The sequence below is a fragment of the Pan paniscus genome, chromosome 9, assembly GCF_029289425.2.
Source record: "Pan paniscus chromosome 9, NHGRI_mPanPan1-v2.0_pri, whole genome shotgun sequence".
NCBI classification, from domain to species: Eukaryota; Metazoa; Chordata; class Mammalia; order Primates; family Hominidae; genus Pan; species Pan paniscus.
The window spans coordinates 68,654,340-68,664,926 of NC_073258.2; the positions used below are offsets into that span (position 1 = coordinate 68,654,340).

Genomic DNA, 10,587 nt, shown 5'->3' on the forward strand with positions numbered 1-10,587 from the left:
CAGGTTTTCGGGTTTTATTTGTTTGAGACTTGGTCTCACTCTGTCGCCCAGCCTGGAGCGCAGTGGTGCAATCTTGGCTCACTGCAACCTCTATCGCCCGAGTTCAAGCGATTCTCCTGCCTCAACCTCCCGAGTATCTGGGAGTACAGGTGCGCGCCACCACACCCGTCTAATTTTAGTATTTATAGTAGAAGCAGAGTTTCATCATGTTGGCCAGGCTGGTCTCCAACTTCTGACCTCAAGTGATCCACCCACCTCGGCCTCCGAAAGTGTTGAGATTACAGGTGTGAGCCACCGCCTCCGGCCTGTTTGTTGTTTTGAGACAGGATCTCACTCTGTCACCCAGCGTGGAGTGCAGTGGCACCATCATAGCTCACTGTAACCTTGAACTCCTGGCCTCAAGTGATCCTCCCAACTTGGCTTCCCAAAGTGCTACGATTACAGGCGTGAGGCATCGTGTCCGGCCTCAACAACGTTTTTTGAAGTGTCTATTCTGTACCAGGTGCCTAAATGTGCTTAAATTAAGAAGGGAGTAAACGCCAACAAAATCCCATATTTACAGGTCTATCACTGACCCCCAAAACCCTATTTAAGGCGGGAACCTGGCAACATAGCCTGGCAGTGAGCTGGCCACTCAGTAAATGCTCCGATTTGCAGGGTCCTCGAGCCAGAGGCACTTTGAGGAGACCCTGCTGCAGCCGCCTCCCTTTCTGGAGTGAACCGAAAGCAACGCGACCTGCCTTTCATCACACAGCCGGCCTGGCAGTACCCGTCTCCAACAGGGCTGGGGATTGCATTTACATTCACACCTGCATACACTTCCGACCCTGCTCCATCCAAACTCAAAACACCGTAGAACCAAAACGGGCTCCCAGAAAGCCTTGCTGGGAAGACCGAGGGTCCTGCGGAAAGGATTCTGCAGGCTGAAGGCTAGGCGCCTCGCCACTCTAGGACTACAATTCCCGAGAGGCCTTGCGACGGACGCCATCTTTGTTCCCCACCAGGCTAAGCGATTTTCCGGAGGGGGAGTAAGATCCCTTGCGTCACCGGCGCGCGCGGCTGCCGTCGCGGAGAGATGATGTTTAGGTCCGGGACTGTCAGTCAGTGCGCGGCCAGGTACGGGCCGACGGGCCCGCGGGGCCGGCGCCGCCATGGCGGCCGTGTTTGATTTGGATTTGGAGACGGAGGAAGGCAGCGAGGGCGAGGGCGAGCCAGAGCTCAGCCCCGCGGTGAGTGCCCTGCCCTGGCGCGACTGGATCCTGGAGCCGATCCTGTCACCCAGCCGAGGCCGGAGCGGCGGCTCCGCACGCCCAGAGCGGGCTCCGACCCTTTGCAGACCCAGATCCTTCTCAGATCCCGGTCTCTATTAAGCTCTGATCCCACCCTCACCCCGACCTCTCTTCCAGAACCCCAGCCTTTTCTCCCGATTCTCCCTTTCCTGCCTTCGGTTTCTTCCCAATTCTTACCCATCCCCTGCTAGCTGCCATCCCTGACACCCTTCTCTCCTGGGCCACGCAGTCCAACCTGAACGGGAGCGAGGAGGTATCCTGGCACCTTCCTTGGCTCTTACCCCTCGGTTTCTCACAGGACGCGTGTCCCCTTGCCGAGTTGAGGGCAGCTGGCCTAGAGTGAGTGAGGGTCGTGTTGGGGGAGGGGGGAATGGAGTGGGGAAGGGGAACTGGGGAGCACTGGAGCCTTGTCCTCATTAACTCCTTGTGTCCGTAGGCCTGTGGGACACTATGAAGAGGTGGAGCTGACTGAGACCAGCGTGAACCTTGGCCCAGAGCGCATCGGGCCCCACTGCTTTGAGCTGCTGCGTGTGCTGGGCAAGGGGGGCTATGGCAAGGTAGGGGCGGGCGCACCCTCCTCCTGGCCTTACAGCCTCCATCTGGAGGCAGCAAAGGGTTCTCAAAACAAATTAGACTTGTGAATCAGCAGGGCCTCTAATGGGATTCAGAGCCAGAAACATAAAGGAGGGAAGGCCAAATCCTCTCCAATCGGACTTGAAATCTTCACTGCCCCACCCTTGGCAGGGCCTAGGCCTCCTGATCCCAAAGCCAGAGCTTCAGGGTGGGGCTTCTTGAAGATAGGATGTGGAGAGGGAAGTTGATCCTGTCTCCCCTGCCCTACAGGTGTTCCAGGTGCGAAAGGTGCAAGGCACCAACTTGGGCAAAATATATGCCATGAAAGTCCTAAGGAAGGTGAGTCACTCGTTCAGCCAACGAATACTGTGTGGCTGCCATTCCCAACATGCTGTACCAGGCTTTGGGAAGACAGCAGGGAACACAGTGGAGGAGGATCCCTGACTTTGGCGTTTGCTGGTTTATTGTCTGTTGTGATGTGTATTGTCTTGCAGTAATTCTCAATGGGGGCAATTTTGACTCCCAGCAGACATTTGACAACAGTGTCTGGACACTATTTTATTTTATTTTTTTTTAAGACGGAGTCTTGCTCTGTCACCCAGGCTGGAGTGCAGTGACACGATTTTGGCTCACTGCCACCTCTGTCTCCCAGGTTCAAGCGATTCTCGTGCCTTAGACTCCGGAGTAGCTGGGATTACAGGCGCTTGCCACCACACCCAGCTAATTTTTGTACTTTTTTGTAGAGGTGGGGTTTCGCCTGGCTGGTCTCTAACTCCTAATCTCAGGTGATCTGCCCGCCTTGGCCTCCAACGTGCTGGGAGCTGGGATTACAGGCATGAGCCACCGTCCCTAGCTTTTTTTTTTTTTGGATGGAGTCTTGCTTTGTTCCCCAGACTGGAGTGCAGTAGTGCACTCTCTGCTCACTGCAACCTCTGCCTCCCGGGTTCAGGTAATTCTCTTACCTCAGCCTCCTGAGTAGTTGGGACTACAGGCTTGTGCCACCACACCTGGCTAATCTTTGTATTTTTATTTGTTTACCTACTTATTTTGAGATGGAGTCTCACTCTGTCACTCAGGCTGGAGTGCAGTGGTGCGATCTCGGCTCACTGGCAACCTCCACCTCCCAGGGTGAAGTGATTCTCCTGCCTCAGCCTCCCGAGTAGCTGGGATTACAGGCATGAACCACCACTCCTGGCTAATTTTTTTTTTTGTATTTTTAGTAGAGATGGGTTTTTGTCATGTTGGTCAGGCTGGTCTTGAACTCCTGACCTCAGGCTATCTGCTCACCTTGGCCTCCCAAAGTGCTGGGATTACAGCCATGAACCACTGTGCCTGGCCTAGTTTTTGTACTTTTTAGTGGAGGCAGGGTTTCACCATGTTGGTCAGGCTGGTCTTGAACTCCTGACCTCAGGTGATTCGCCTGCCTCAACCTCCCAAAGTGCTGGGATTACAGGTGTGATCCACTGCGCCTGGCATGGACACATTTTTGATTGTCAAGGCAAGAGGGGAGTGTTACTGGCACCCGGTGGGTGGAGACCAGGGATGCTGCTGAACATCCCACGATGCGCAGGGCAGCCTCCCACAACAAAGAATGACCTGGTCCCAGGTGTCAGTAGTGCCGAGGTTGAGAAACCCTGTGTTAGAGGATAAACCCATCCCCGAAAATGATGGTGGCTGACAGCAGCAGAATTATGGAGAAATACAATGCAGTGACAGAGGATGCAGCAGGTAACAAACAGATGGATGGTCTGAGGAGCTCTGGTTGCCCCCATTTTTTTTTTTTTTTTTTTTGAGATAGTGTCTCGCTCTGTCACCCAGGCTGGAGTGCAGTGGCGTGATCTCAGCTCACTGCAACCTCTGCCCCTGGGTTCAAGCGATTCTCCTGCCTCAGCCTCCTGAGTAGCTGGGATTACAGGCGTGTACCATCATACCCAGCTAATTTTTCTATTTTTAGTAGAGATGGGGTTTCACCATGTTGGCCAGGCTGGTCTCAAATTCCTGACCTCAGGTAATCCGCCTGCCTTGGCCTCCTAGAGTGCTGGGATTACAGGTGTGAGCCACTGCGCCCAGCCTGGATGCCTCAGTTTCTAACCAATTCCTGTATCTCCAGGCCAAAATTGTGCGCAATGCCAAGGACACAGCACACACACGGGCTGAGCGGAACATTCTAGAGTCAGTGAAGCACCCCTTTATTGTGGAACTGGCCTATGCCTTCCAGACTGGTGGCAAACTCTACCTCATCCTTGAGTGCCTCAGTGGTATGAGTGCGGGCCCAGGCAGGGGTGCTGGGGGTGGGGGGGGGCAGCGAGCCAGCAAAGGAAGCTCTGGGGGGAAGCTCTTGAGAGATGAGTCTGTGGGGGTTGGCTAGGGGGCCCCCACTCTGTCCTACCCATCCATCCATCCATCCGTGCATCCGTCCCATCATTCATTCATTCAGCAAACGTCTGTCCAGCACCTACTGTGTCCCTCACGTGTGTTGGGGTGGATGGGCATGGTGCGAATTTGGATAGAAGTCCAGAGGATGGTTGGGTCTCTTCCTACTCCCCTCCCTGTCTTGTTCTTCTCTCCCGTGTGCCCTGCATCCTGTCAGGTCCCCAGCCCAACTGGTTCATTCTCTGTAGCGTCCTCCTCCATCCGTCCACTCTCAGGGGCCTGGTGGGGTGACCAGAGCACTTTTCTAACTGGGCTGAGGCCTCCTGCTCACCTGCTTTCTAGTGTCTCCTCTGCCGACTGCTGAGGTCATAGAGCCTGGGGCTGCTCCCAGCCCTTCTATTCAGAGTCCTGCGGCTGGCTGTCCACATCAAGCCTTGCCCCTAGGCCGGCTGTCCCCTGCAGGCTGTGAGCAGTCTTGACCTGCCTTTCCCTCGTTTGGGCCAGATGAACCCTGCGAGCTTCTGCCTCCATGCTCTGCATTCGCTCCGTCCATCTCAGCATCCCCTTAAAGTCCCAGCAAACCACGCTTTCTCTGTTCTGTTATGTTGGGATTCACTCTGTCTTCCCCGTCTTCTCTGCGAGATCTTTTGGGCTAAGCTCTTGGAGCTGTGGCCTGGGCCTGGCGTATTAGAGCCGTTGTGTACATGTCTGTCTCCCCAGTAGACTGAGCGTCCTGAGGGCAGTGGCTGGGTCTCTTCATCCTGTCCCCAGCTTCACCCAGCACAGGGCCAGGCACCGAGTAGGCGTCGGTAGATGTTTGCTGAATTGAATTGAATCCCCACGGCAGCTCTGTGAGGCAGGTAGGGCGGGAATTATGAGCCCCTCTTTCCCCAAGAAGAAATAAAGACTCAGAAAGCACAAAGGGGCTTGGACCCAGCACGTGGTTGCTGACGTGTTTGTGTGGCAGGTGGCGAGCTCTTCACGCATCTGGAGCGAGAGGGCATCTTCCTGGAAGATACGGCCTGGTGGGTGTTAATCCTCCGCTTTCCTGAGGCTGCCAGGTCCCTGCCCTACTCCCGCCTTCACCCTGTCTTGTTTCTGCAGCTTCTACCTGGCTGAGATCACGCTGGCCCTGGGCCATCTCCACTCCCAGGGCATCATCTACCGGGACCTCAAGCCCGAGAACATCATGCTCAGCAGCCAGGGTGCGCATGTGTGTGCGGGCAGCTGCAGGCGGGGTCTGCAATCTGTGGGGAGGGCTGAGGACCTCTGTGGGTGGGGTGGGGCCCTGGTCACGCCTCTCCAACACCCTTCCTTAGGCCACATCAAACTGACCGACTTTGGACTCTGCAAGGAGTCTATCCATGAGGGCGCCGTCACTCACACCTTCTGCGGCACCATTGAGTACATGTAAGTGGCACCTGGCTGGCCCAGGGGTCGGGAGGACAGCCCGAAGGGGCACGGCCTGACTGACAGTTCCACCTGGACCCCAGGGCCCCTGAGATTCTGGTGCGCAGTGGCCACAACCGGGCTGTGGACTGGTGGAGCCTGGGGGCCCTGATGTACGACATGCTCACTGGATCGGCAAGTCCAGCCCCCGGGGAGGAGGAGGGGCAGGGGCAGAGGTGGGAGTAGCCCCCTTCCTGGGGCAAGGGCAGGGCCTGGTGGGAGGCCCACAAGGCTCCTCTCACCTTCCTCCTCCTCCAGCCGCCCTTCACCGCAGAGAACCGGAAGAAAACCATGGATAAGATCATCAAGGGCAAGCTGGCGCTGCCCCCCTACCTTACCCCAGATGCCCGGGACCTTGTCAAAAAGGTGCAGCTCCCTTCTCTCTTCTCCGGGGCCCTGCCAGCCATTCTGCGTGTGTTCCTGAGTCTCTCTGGGCTGTGGGGAAGCCAGGGCCACCCCGGCCTGTGCAGTTTGCCTCTGGGAGTGAAAGGAGCCCCTCCCTTGAAGTCAGGGATTGAGCCCAGGTCTCAGCCCTGTCACAGACCAGCTGCTGCCCTGGCCCAGTCCTTAGGCTGAGTCCTAACCAGTGACACGCTTGTGATGAGCTGGCCACACTTCCGTCAAAGGCGAGCATCGGAGGTGTTAGGGGGAGGCCGGACAGCCACATGGGGAGTTGTCGCCTCACCAACGCGCCCTGGGGCAATGCCAGGGCCCAGGAGCCTCTGCAAAGCCTTTGTGGAGAAGGTGGCTCCATTGACCAAACCTTGAAAGCCCTGAGGGTATCCATAGGTGGGAGCCACACCCAAAAGCATTCTCTCCCATGTCACCTGACCCCTACTCCAGCTAGCCCTGGGACCCGGGGACACATGAGCAGTACCTGCCCAGGCCCTCACCCTCTCTCCTGGTCCTGCAGTTTCTGAAACGGAATCCCAGCCAGCGGATTGGGGGTGGCCCAGGGGATGCTGCTGATGTGCAGGTGGGTTTGGGACCACCACCAGGGGTAGGGCTGAGTCTCCAAGGGTGCCGGGAATGGGGGCAGGGCCCCAGGGCAGAGGGAGTGACCAGGGGGGCAAGCAGGGTGAGCTGTTAGTGGGTTTGGGGCATTCTCTACCTACAGAGACATCCCTTTTTCCGGCACATGAATTGGGACGACCTTCTGGCCTGGCGTGTGGACCCCCCTTTCAGGCCCTGTCTGGTGAGCAGCAGGGCTGGTGGCCGGTGGCCGGTGGCGGGTGGCAAGTGGAGAACCTGCATCTTGGTGCCCTCTGACCCCTCCCCACTCTGGTCGGCCCACAGCAGTCAGAGGAGGACGTGAGCCAGTTTGATACCCGCTTCACACGGCAGACGCCGGTGGACAGTCCTGATGACACAGCCCTCAGCGAGAGTGCCAACCAGGCCTTCCTGGTGAGTGCGGGGGTCTGAGGCCTGTGGGACCAGGGCACGGATCGTGACTAAGGATGGCAGGCACTGAGTGTCGCATGGCCCTGCCTCCGCCCCCCAGGGCTTCACATACGTGGCGCCATCTGTCCTGGACAGCATCAAGGAGGGCTTCTCCTTCCAGCCCAAGCTGCGCTCACCCAGGCGCCTCAACAGTAGCCCCCGGGCCCCCATCAGGTACTGAGGGACGTGGGGGTGTGTGGCTGGGTTAGGGACGCTAGTGGGCAGGATGCCAGCTCCAGCCTTGGGTGCCTTGGCCACGTCTGTCAGCCAGTGTTGGCTTCGGTTGCTGTGTCTATCATGGGGACCTCAGTTCCTACACCCCTTGTGGCCAGGCTGCCTGGATGGGAGTTTGTGGAGCCCGCGGCCTGTGTGCCTGGGCAGGTGGGAAAGGCTGCCTTCCCTGATCGAGTGCTGGGAGCCTCTGGCAGGGCCTAGGAGGCTCTTATTCTGCCTTGGTTTCCCCTGCAGCCCCCTCAAGTTCTCCCCTTTTGAGGGGTTTCGACCCAGCCCCAGCCTGCCGGAGCCCACGGAGCTACCTCTACCTCCAGTCCTGCCACCGCCACCGCCCTCGACCACCGCCCCTCTCCCCATCCGTCCCCCCTCAGGGACCAAGAAGTCCAAGAGGGGCCGTGGGCGTCCAGGGCGCTAGGAAGCTGGGTGGGGGTGAGGGTAGCCCTTGAGCCCTGTCCCTGCGGCTGTGAGAGCAGCAGGACCCTGGGCCAGTTCCAGAGACCTGGGGGTGTGTCTGGGGGTGGGGTGTGAGTGCGTATGAAAGTGTGTGTCTGCTGGGGCAGCTGTGCCCCTGAATCATGGGCACGGAGGGCCGCCCGCCACGCCCCGCACTCAGCTGCTCCCGTGGAAGATTAAAGGGCTGAATCATGGCGCTGACCTGGCTCTTTGTGCTGCATGCCTAGGGGCAGGGTTGGGTTGGATTGTGCCAGGAGGAGCCCCTGGTCCAGGAGGGAGGGGTCTCTGTAGGACCACAGGGCCACAGGCTGAAGGAGTTTTATTTCAAATGGTTGCCTGATGCCTGTGGGTGGGGGGGGCTGTTCCCGTGGTGAGCGGGGTACACATGGACTTGGGAACTGGTGAGGGGTGACAGTCTGAGGCATGGTCATGTGGGCTGGGGGTCCAGTCCAGCCATGGCATCTTGGGAAGCAGAGGCACGGGGAATGAGCGGCTGTGACAGGGATGGGACACCAAGACCGGCCTCTACAGTGCGGTGACATGGAGGCCCTGGCCCCCAGCTGCCCTGGCGCTGTCATCCCAGGCTGCGCTGCCAGCAAAGGCGTGCAGGTCACTCAGCAGGGCCTCAGCACTGCCCCCTGCGCTCGCTGGTCCTGGGGAGCCGAGGACCAGGTCGCCCTCCGTGTCACTGTCTCTGGCTTCCTCAGCCCGCACGGGGACCTGCTCTGGGCTGGACGCCTCTCCACATTGCTGCTCGCCTTCCCCGGGGTCAGCCTGCAGGCCACCATCCGCGACGTGGTCATAGTCTGCGTCCTGCTCATCCTCCTGTCGCTCAAGGTCATTGTCTGTGGACCCCAGCTCAGCTCGGGCCTGCAGCCAGCGACCTGGGGGGCTGGCCCAGAGCAGGCGCCGCGTGCGGCCCCACAGCGCGGCACCTAGGCGGGCCGGGTGGTAGTAGCCCCCTGAGTCACGGCTGAGGCGGCGCCAGGCCAGTGCCAGGCCAGTGGCCAGCAGTAGGAGCAGCAGCAGCAGCAGGACAATGGTGACAGAGCTGGAGCCCACGCTGTCCTCTGCGCTGCCACCCGAGCCCAAGGCCCCTGGCAGGGCCAGCAGCATCCCGAGCCCTAAGGTGCAGGGCAGAGCCTGTGGGAGACAGGCAGGGGCTCAGAGGGCTCAGCACCTGGGGTGGGGCCTGGTGTGGGGCAGGCTGGGTGACCAAGACCACTTTCCTTTTTTTCTCTTTGGGATCCTCTTGGGACAGCCAAGCAGAAAAGGCCAAGGCCTTATTTGGTCAACCAGGCTCTGGCCCTGTGAGATCAGCCCCCATCCCTCCAGCCTCCTCCCTACCACTCACCTCCCCCAACCGCTGCATTAAGCCACCTGCCTGGGGCCTTCGCACTGGCTGTTCCCTCTGCCCGGAAAGCTCCACCTCCTCCCATCCTCCCCTCCCCCGGGCTGCATGGCCTGCTCACCGTGCTCAAACGTCACCCCAGTGAGGCTGAACCTGACCTTAACCTCTACCCTGATGTCTATCACTGCAGCCCACCCCAGCACCCCCCAGCACTCAGCGCCTTTTTCCTTCCATGTCACCTAACGCAGGAGATAACTGTACTCATTTTTTATGTCTATTTTCTTATCTACCCCCCACAATAAGCTGCTAGGAGACGGGGGCTTTTTGGGTCAAGCATGTTAGTAGGTGCTCAATAAGTATGGATTAAATGTGTCTAGGCTGCCTGGGTGGGTGGGAGAGGAGATGGGAGGGAGGGAAGGAGGTTGCTAGCTGGTGTCAGGGCTGGCTCTCCCTGAGGCCTGGGATGGGGGATGGAGGGGCCTGGACGCACCCAGAGGCAACTGCTCATCTTCTGCTTGGCCAGGTCCCAAACGGGGGTCCGTGAGGCCCCTCTTCCTCCCTCCCCACCACGGGGCTGCCCCAGCGGCAGGGTTTCCGTTCCACTCCCAGTCCCTGAGGGCCACAGGCGTGCAGGGCCGGGGGCTGGGGTAGGCGGGCGCAGCTGCCAGAGGAAGTCTGCGGTCGGAACAGGCTAGGTGGGGGGTGTCGGGGGAGGGGTGCTGAGGTGCAGCCAGCTTCCCCCACCACCCCAGGCTGTCCGCCCAGGCTCCAGGAATGCAAGTTCCCGCTCACAGGAAGACCAGGTAAGGGCCTTCCCAGGGCTCCTGACAGGGGCCTGGTCCGGTATGGGGTGCCGGGGGCCAGGCCTGGAGTCCCAGGGAGCCCAGCTCAGGTGAGAGAAAGGTTCAGCCTCTGCCATACTCCTCTTAGGTCTCACCTCTTCCCTGGGGCCAATGTGGGGCCCTCCTTAGCTCCACAGGCCCAGATATTCTAGCCCCGACTGCCTGTGGCCCCCATCCCAAGAACCCGGGGGGCTCCGAGGCTCACCATTGGTCCGCAGGCCCCTCCGTGCCGGGCACCCACCTCCAGCTCTGGCTGTGTCGAGCGAGAAGTGAGCTCAGTGCTTGTCTGCAGTGAAGGGTGGCCCAGGCTTCCGCTTCCTGCCCACATACCCCACCTGCCCCTCCCTGCTGCAGGACCCCTGGTCCACACCAGACCCTCCCCAGTCTCTCTGGAGGAGGCTGGGCTGCCGGGCCTGTCCTCCAAGGAAGCAGCAGCACCAACTTGAAGCTGGATGCAGCCTTGCATGTGTTCTCAGGTCTTCTGCCTCAGTTTCCCTGCCTGACAATCCAGGGGAGCAATGCCTGTGGGGCTGCTCACTGCCCCCAGACCTTCTGCACATGTATGACTCCTGTGACATCATCT

At 59.5% G+C, this 10,587-nt stretch overlaps 2 protein-coding genes across 4 annotated transcripts; one reads left to right on the forward strand and one right to left on the reverse strand.

Annotated features, from left to right (window-relative positions):
* Positions 1 to 1,035: 1,035 nt before the first annotated feature.
* RPS6KB2 (ribosomal protein S6 kinase B2) lies at positions 1,036 to 8,005 on the forward strand. 2 transcript variants are annotated; one of them, XM_008954164.4, is made up of 15 exons: positions 1,036 to 1,229; positions 1,519 to 1,628; positions 1,726 to 1,846; positions 2,133 to 2,201; positions 3,973 to 4,120; positions 5,203 to 5,260; positions 5,340 to 5,440; positions 5,555 to 5,645; positions 5,729 to 5,819; positions 5,943 to 6,050; positions 6,598 to 6,660; positions 6,802 to 6,879; positions 6,981 to 7,088; positions 7,186 to 7,298; positions 7,593 to 8,005. In XM_008954164.4, exons 1-15 carry the CDS (start codon positions 1,152 to 1,154, stop codon positions 7,771 to 7,773), a joined length of 1,518 nt encoding a protein of 505 aa, XP_008952412.2. In that variant the 5' UTR covers positions 1,036 to 1,151; the 3' UTR covers positions 7,774 to 8,005. The 2 variants fall into 2 exon arrangements, with proteins under 2 accessions (XP_008952412.2, XP_003828769.2); XM_003828721.4 differs by having other exon boundaries at positions 1,588 to 1,628.
* A 111-nt stretch (positions 8,006 to 8,116) lies between these two features.
* On the reverse strand, positions 8,117 to 10,500 carry PTPRCAP (protein tyrosine phosphatase receptor type C associated protein). 2 transcript variants are annotated; one of them, XM_003828729.5, is made up of 2 exons: positions 10,210 to 10,500; positions 8,117 to 8,954 (listed from the first exon to the last, which is right to left on the reverse strand). In XM_003828729.5, exons 1-2 carry the CDS (start codon positions 10,468 to 10,470, stop codon positions 8,337 to 8,339), a joined length of 879 nt encoding a protein of 292 aa, XP_003828777.4. In that variant the 5' UTR covers positions 10,471 to 10,500; the 3' UTR covers positions 8,117 to 8,336. The 2 variants fall into 2 exon arrangements, with proteins under 2 accessions (XP_003828777.4, XP_008952413.1); XM_008954165.4 differs by having other exon boundaries at positions 9,653 to 10,500.
* Between the last annotated feature and the right edge of the window lie 87 nt (positions 10,501 to 10,587).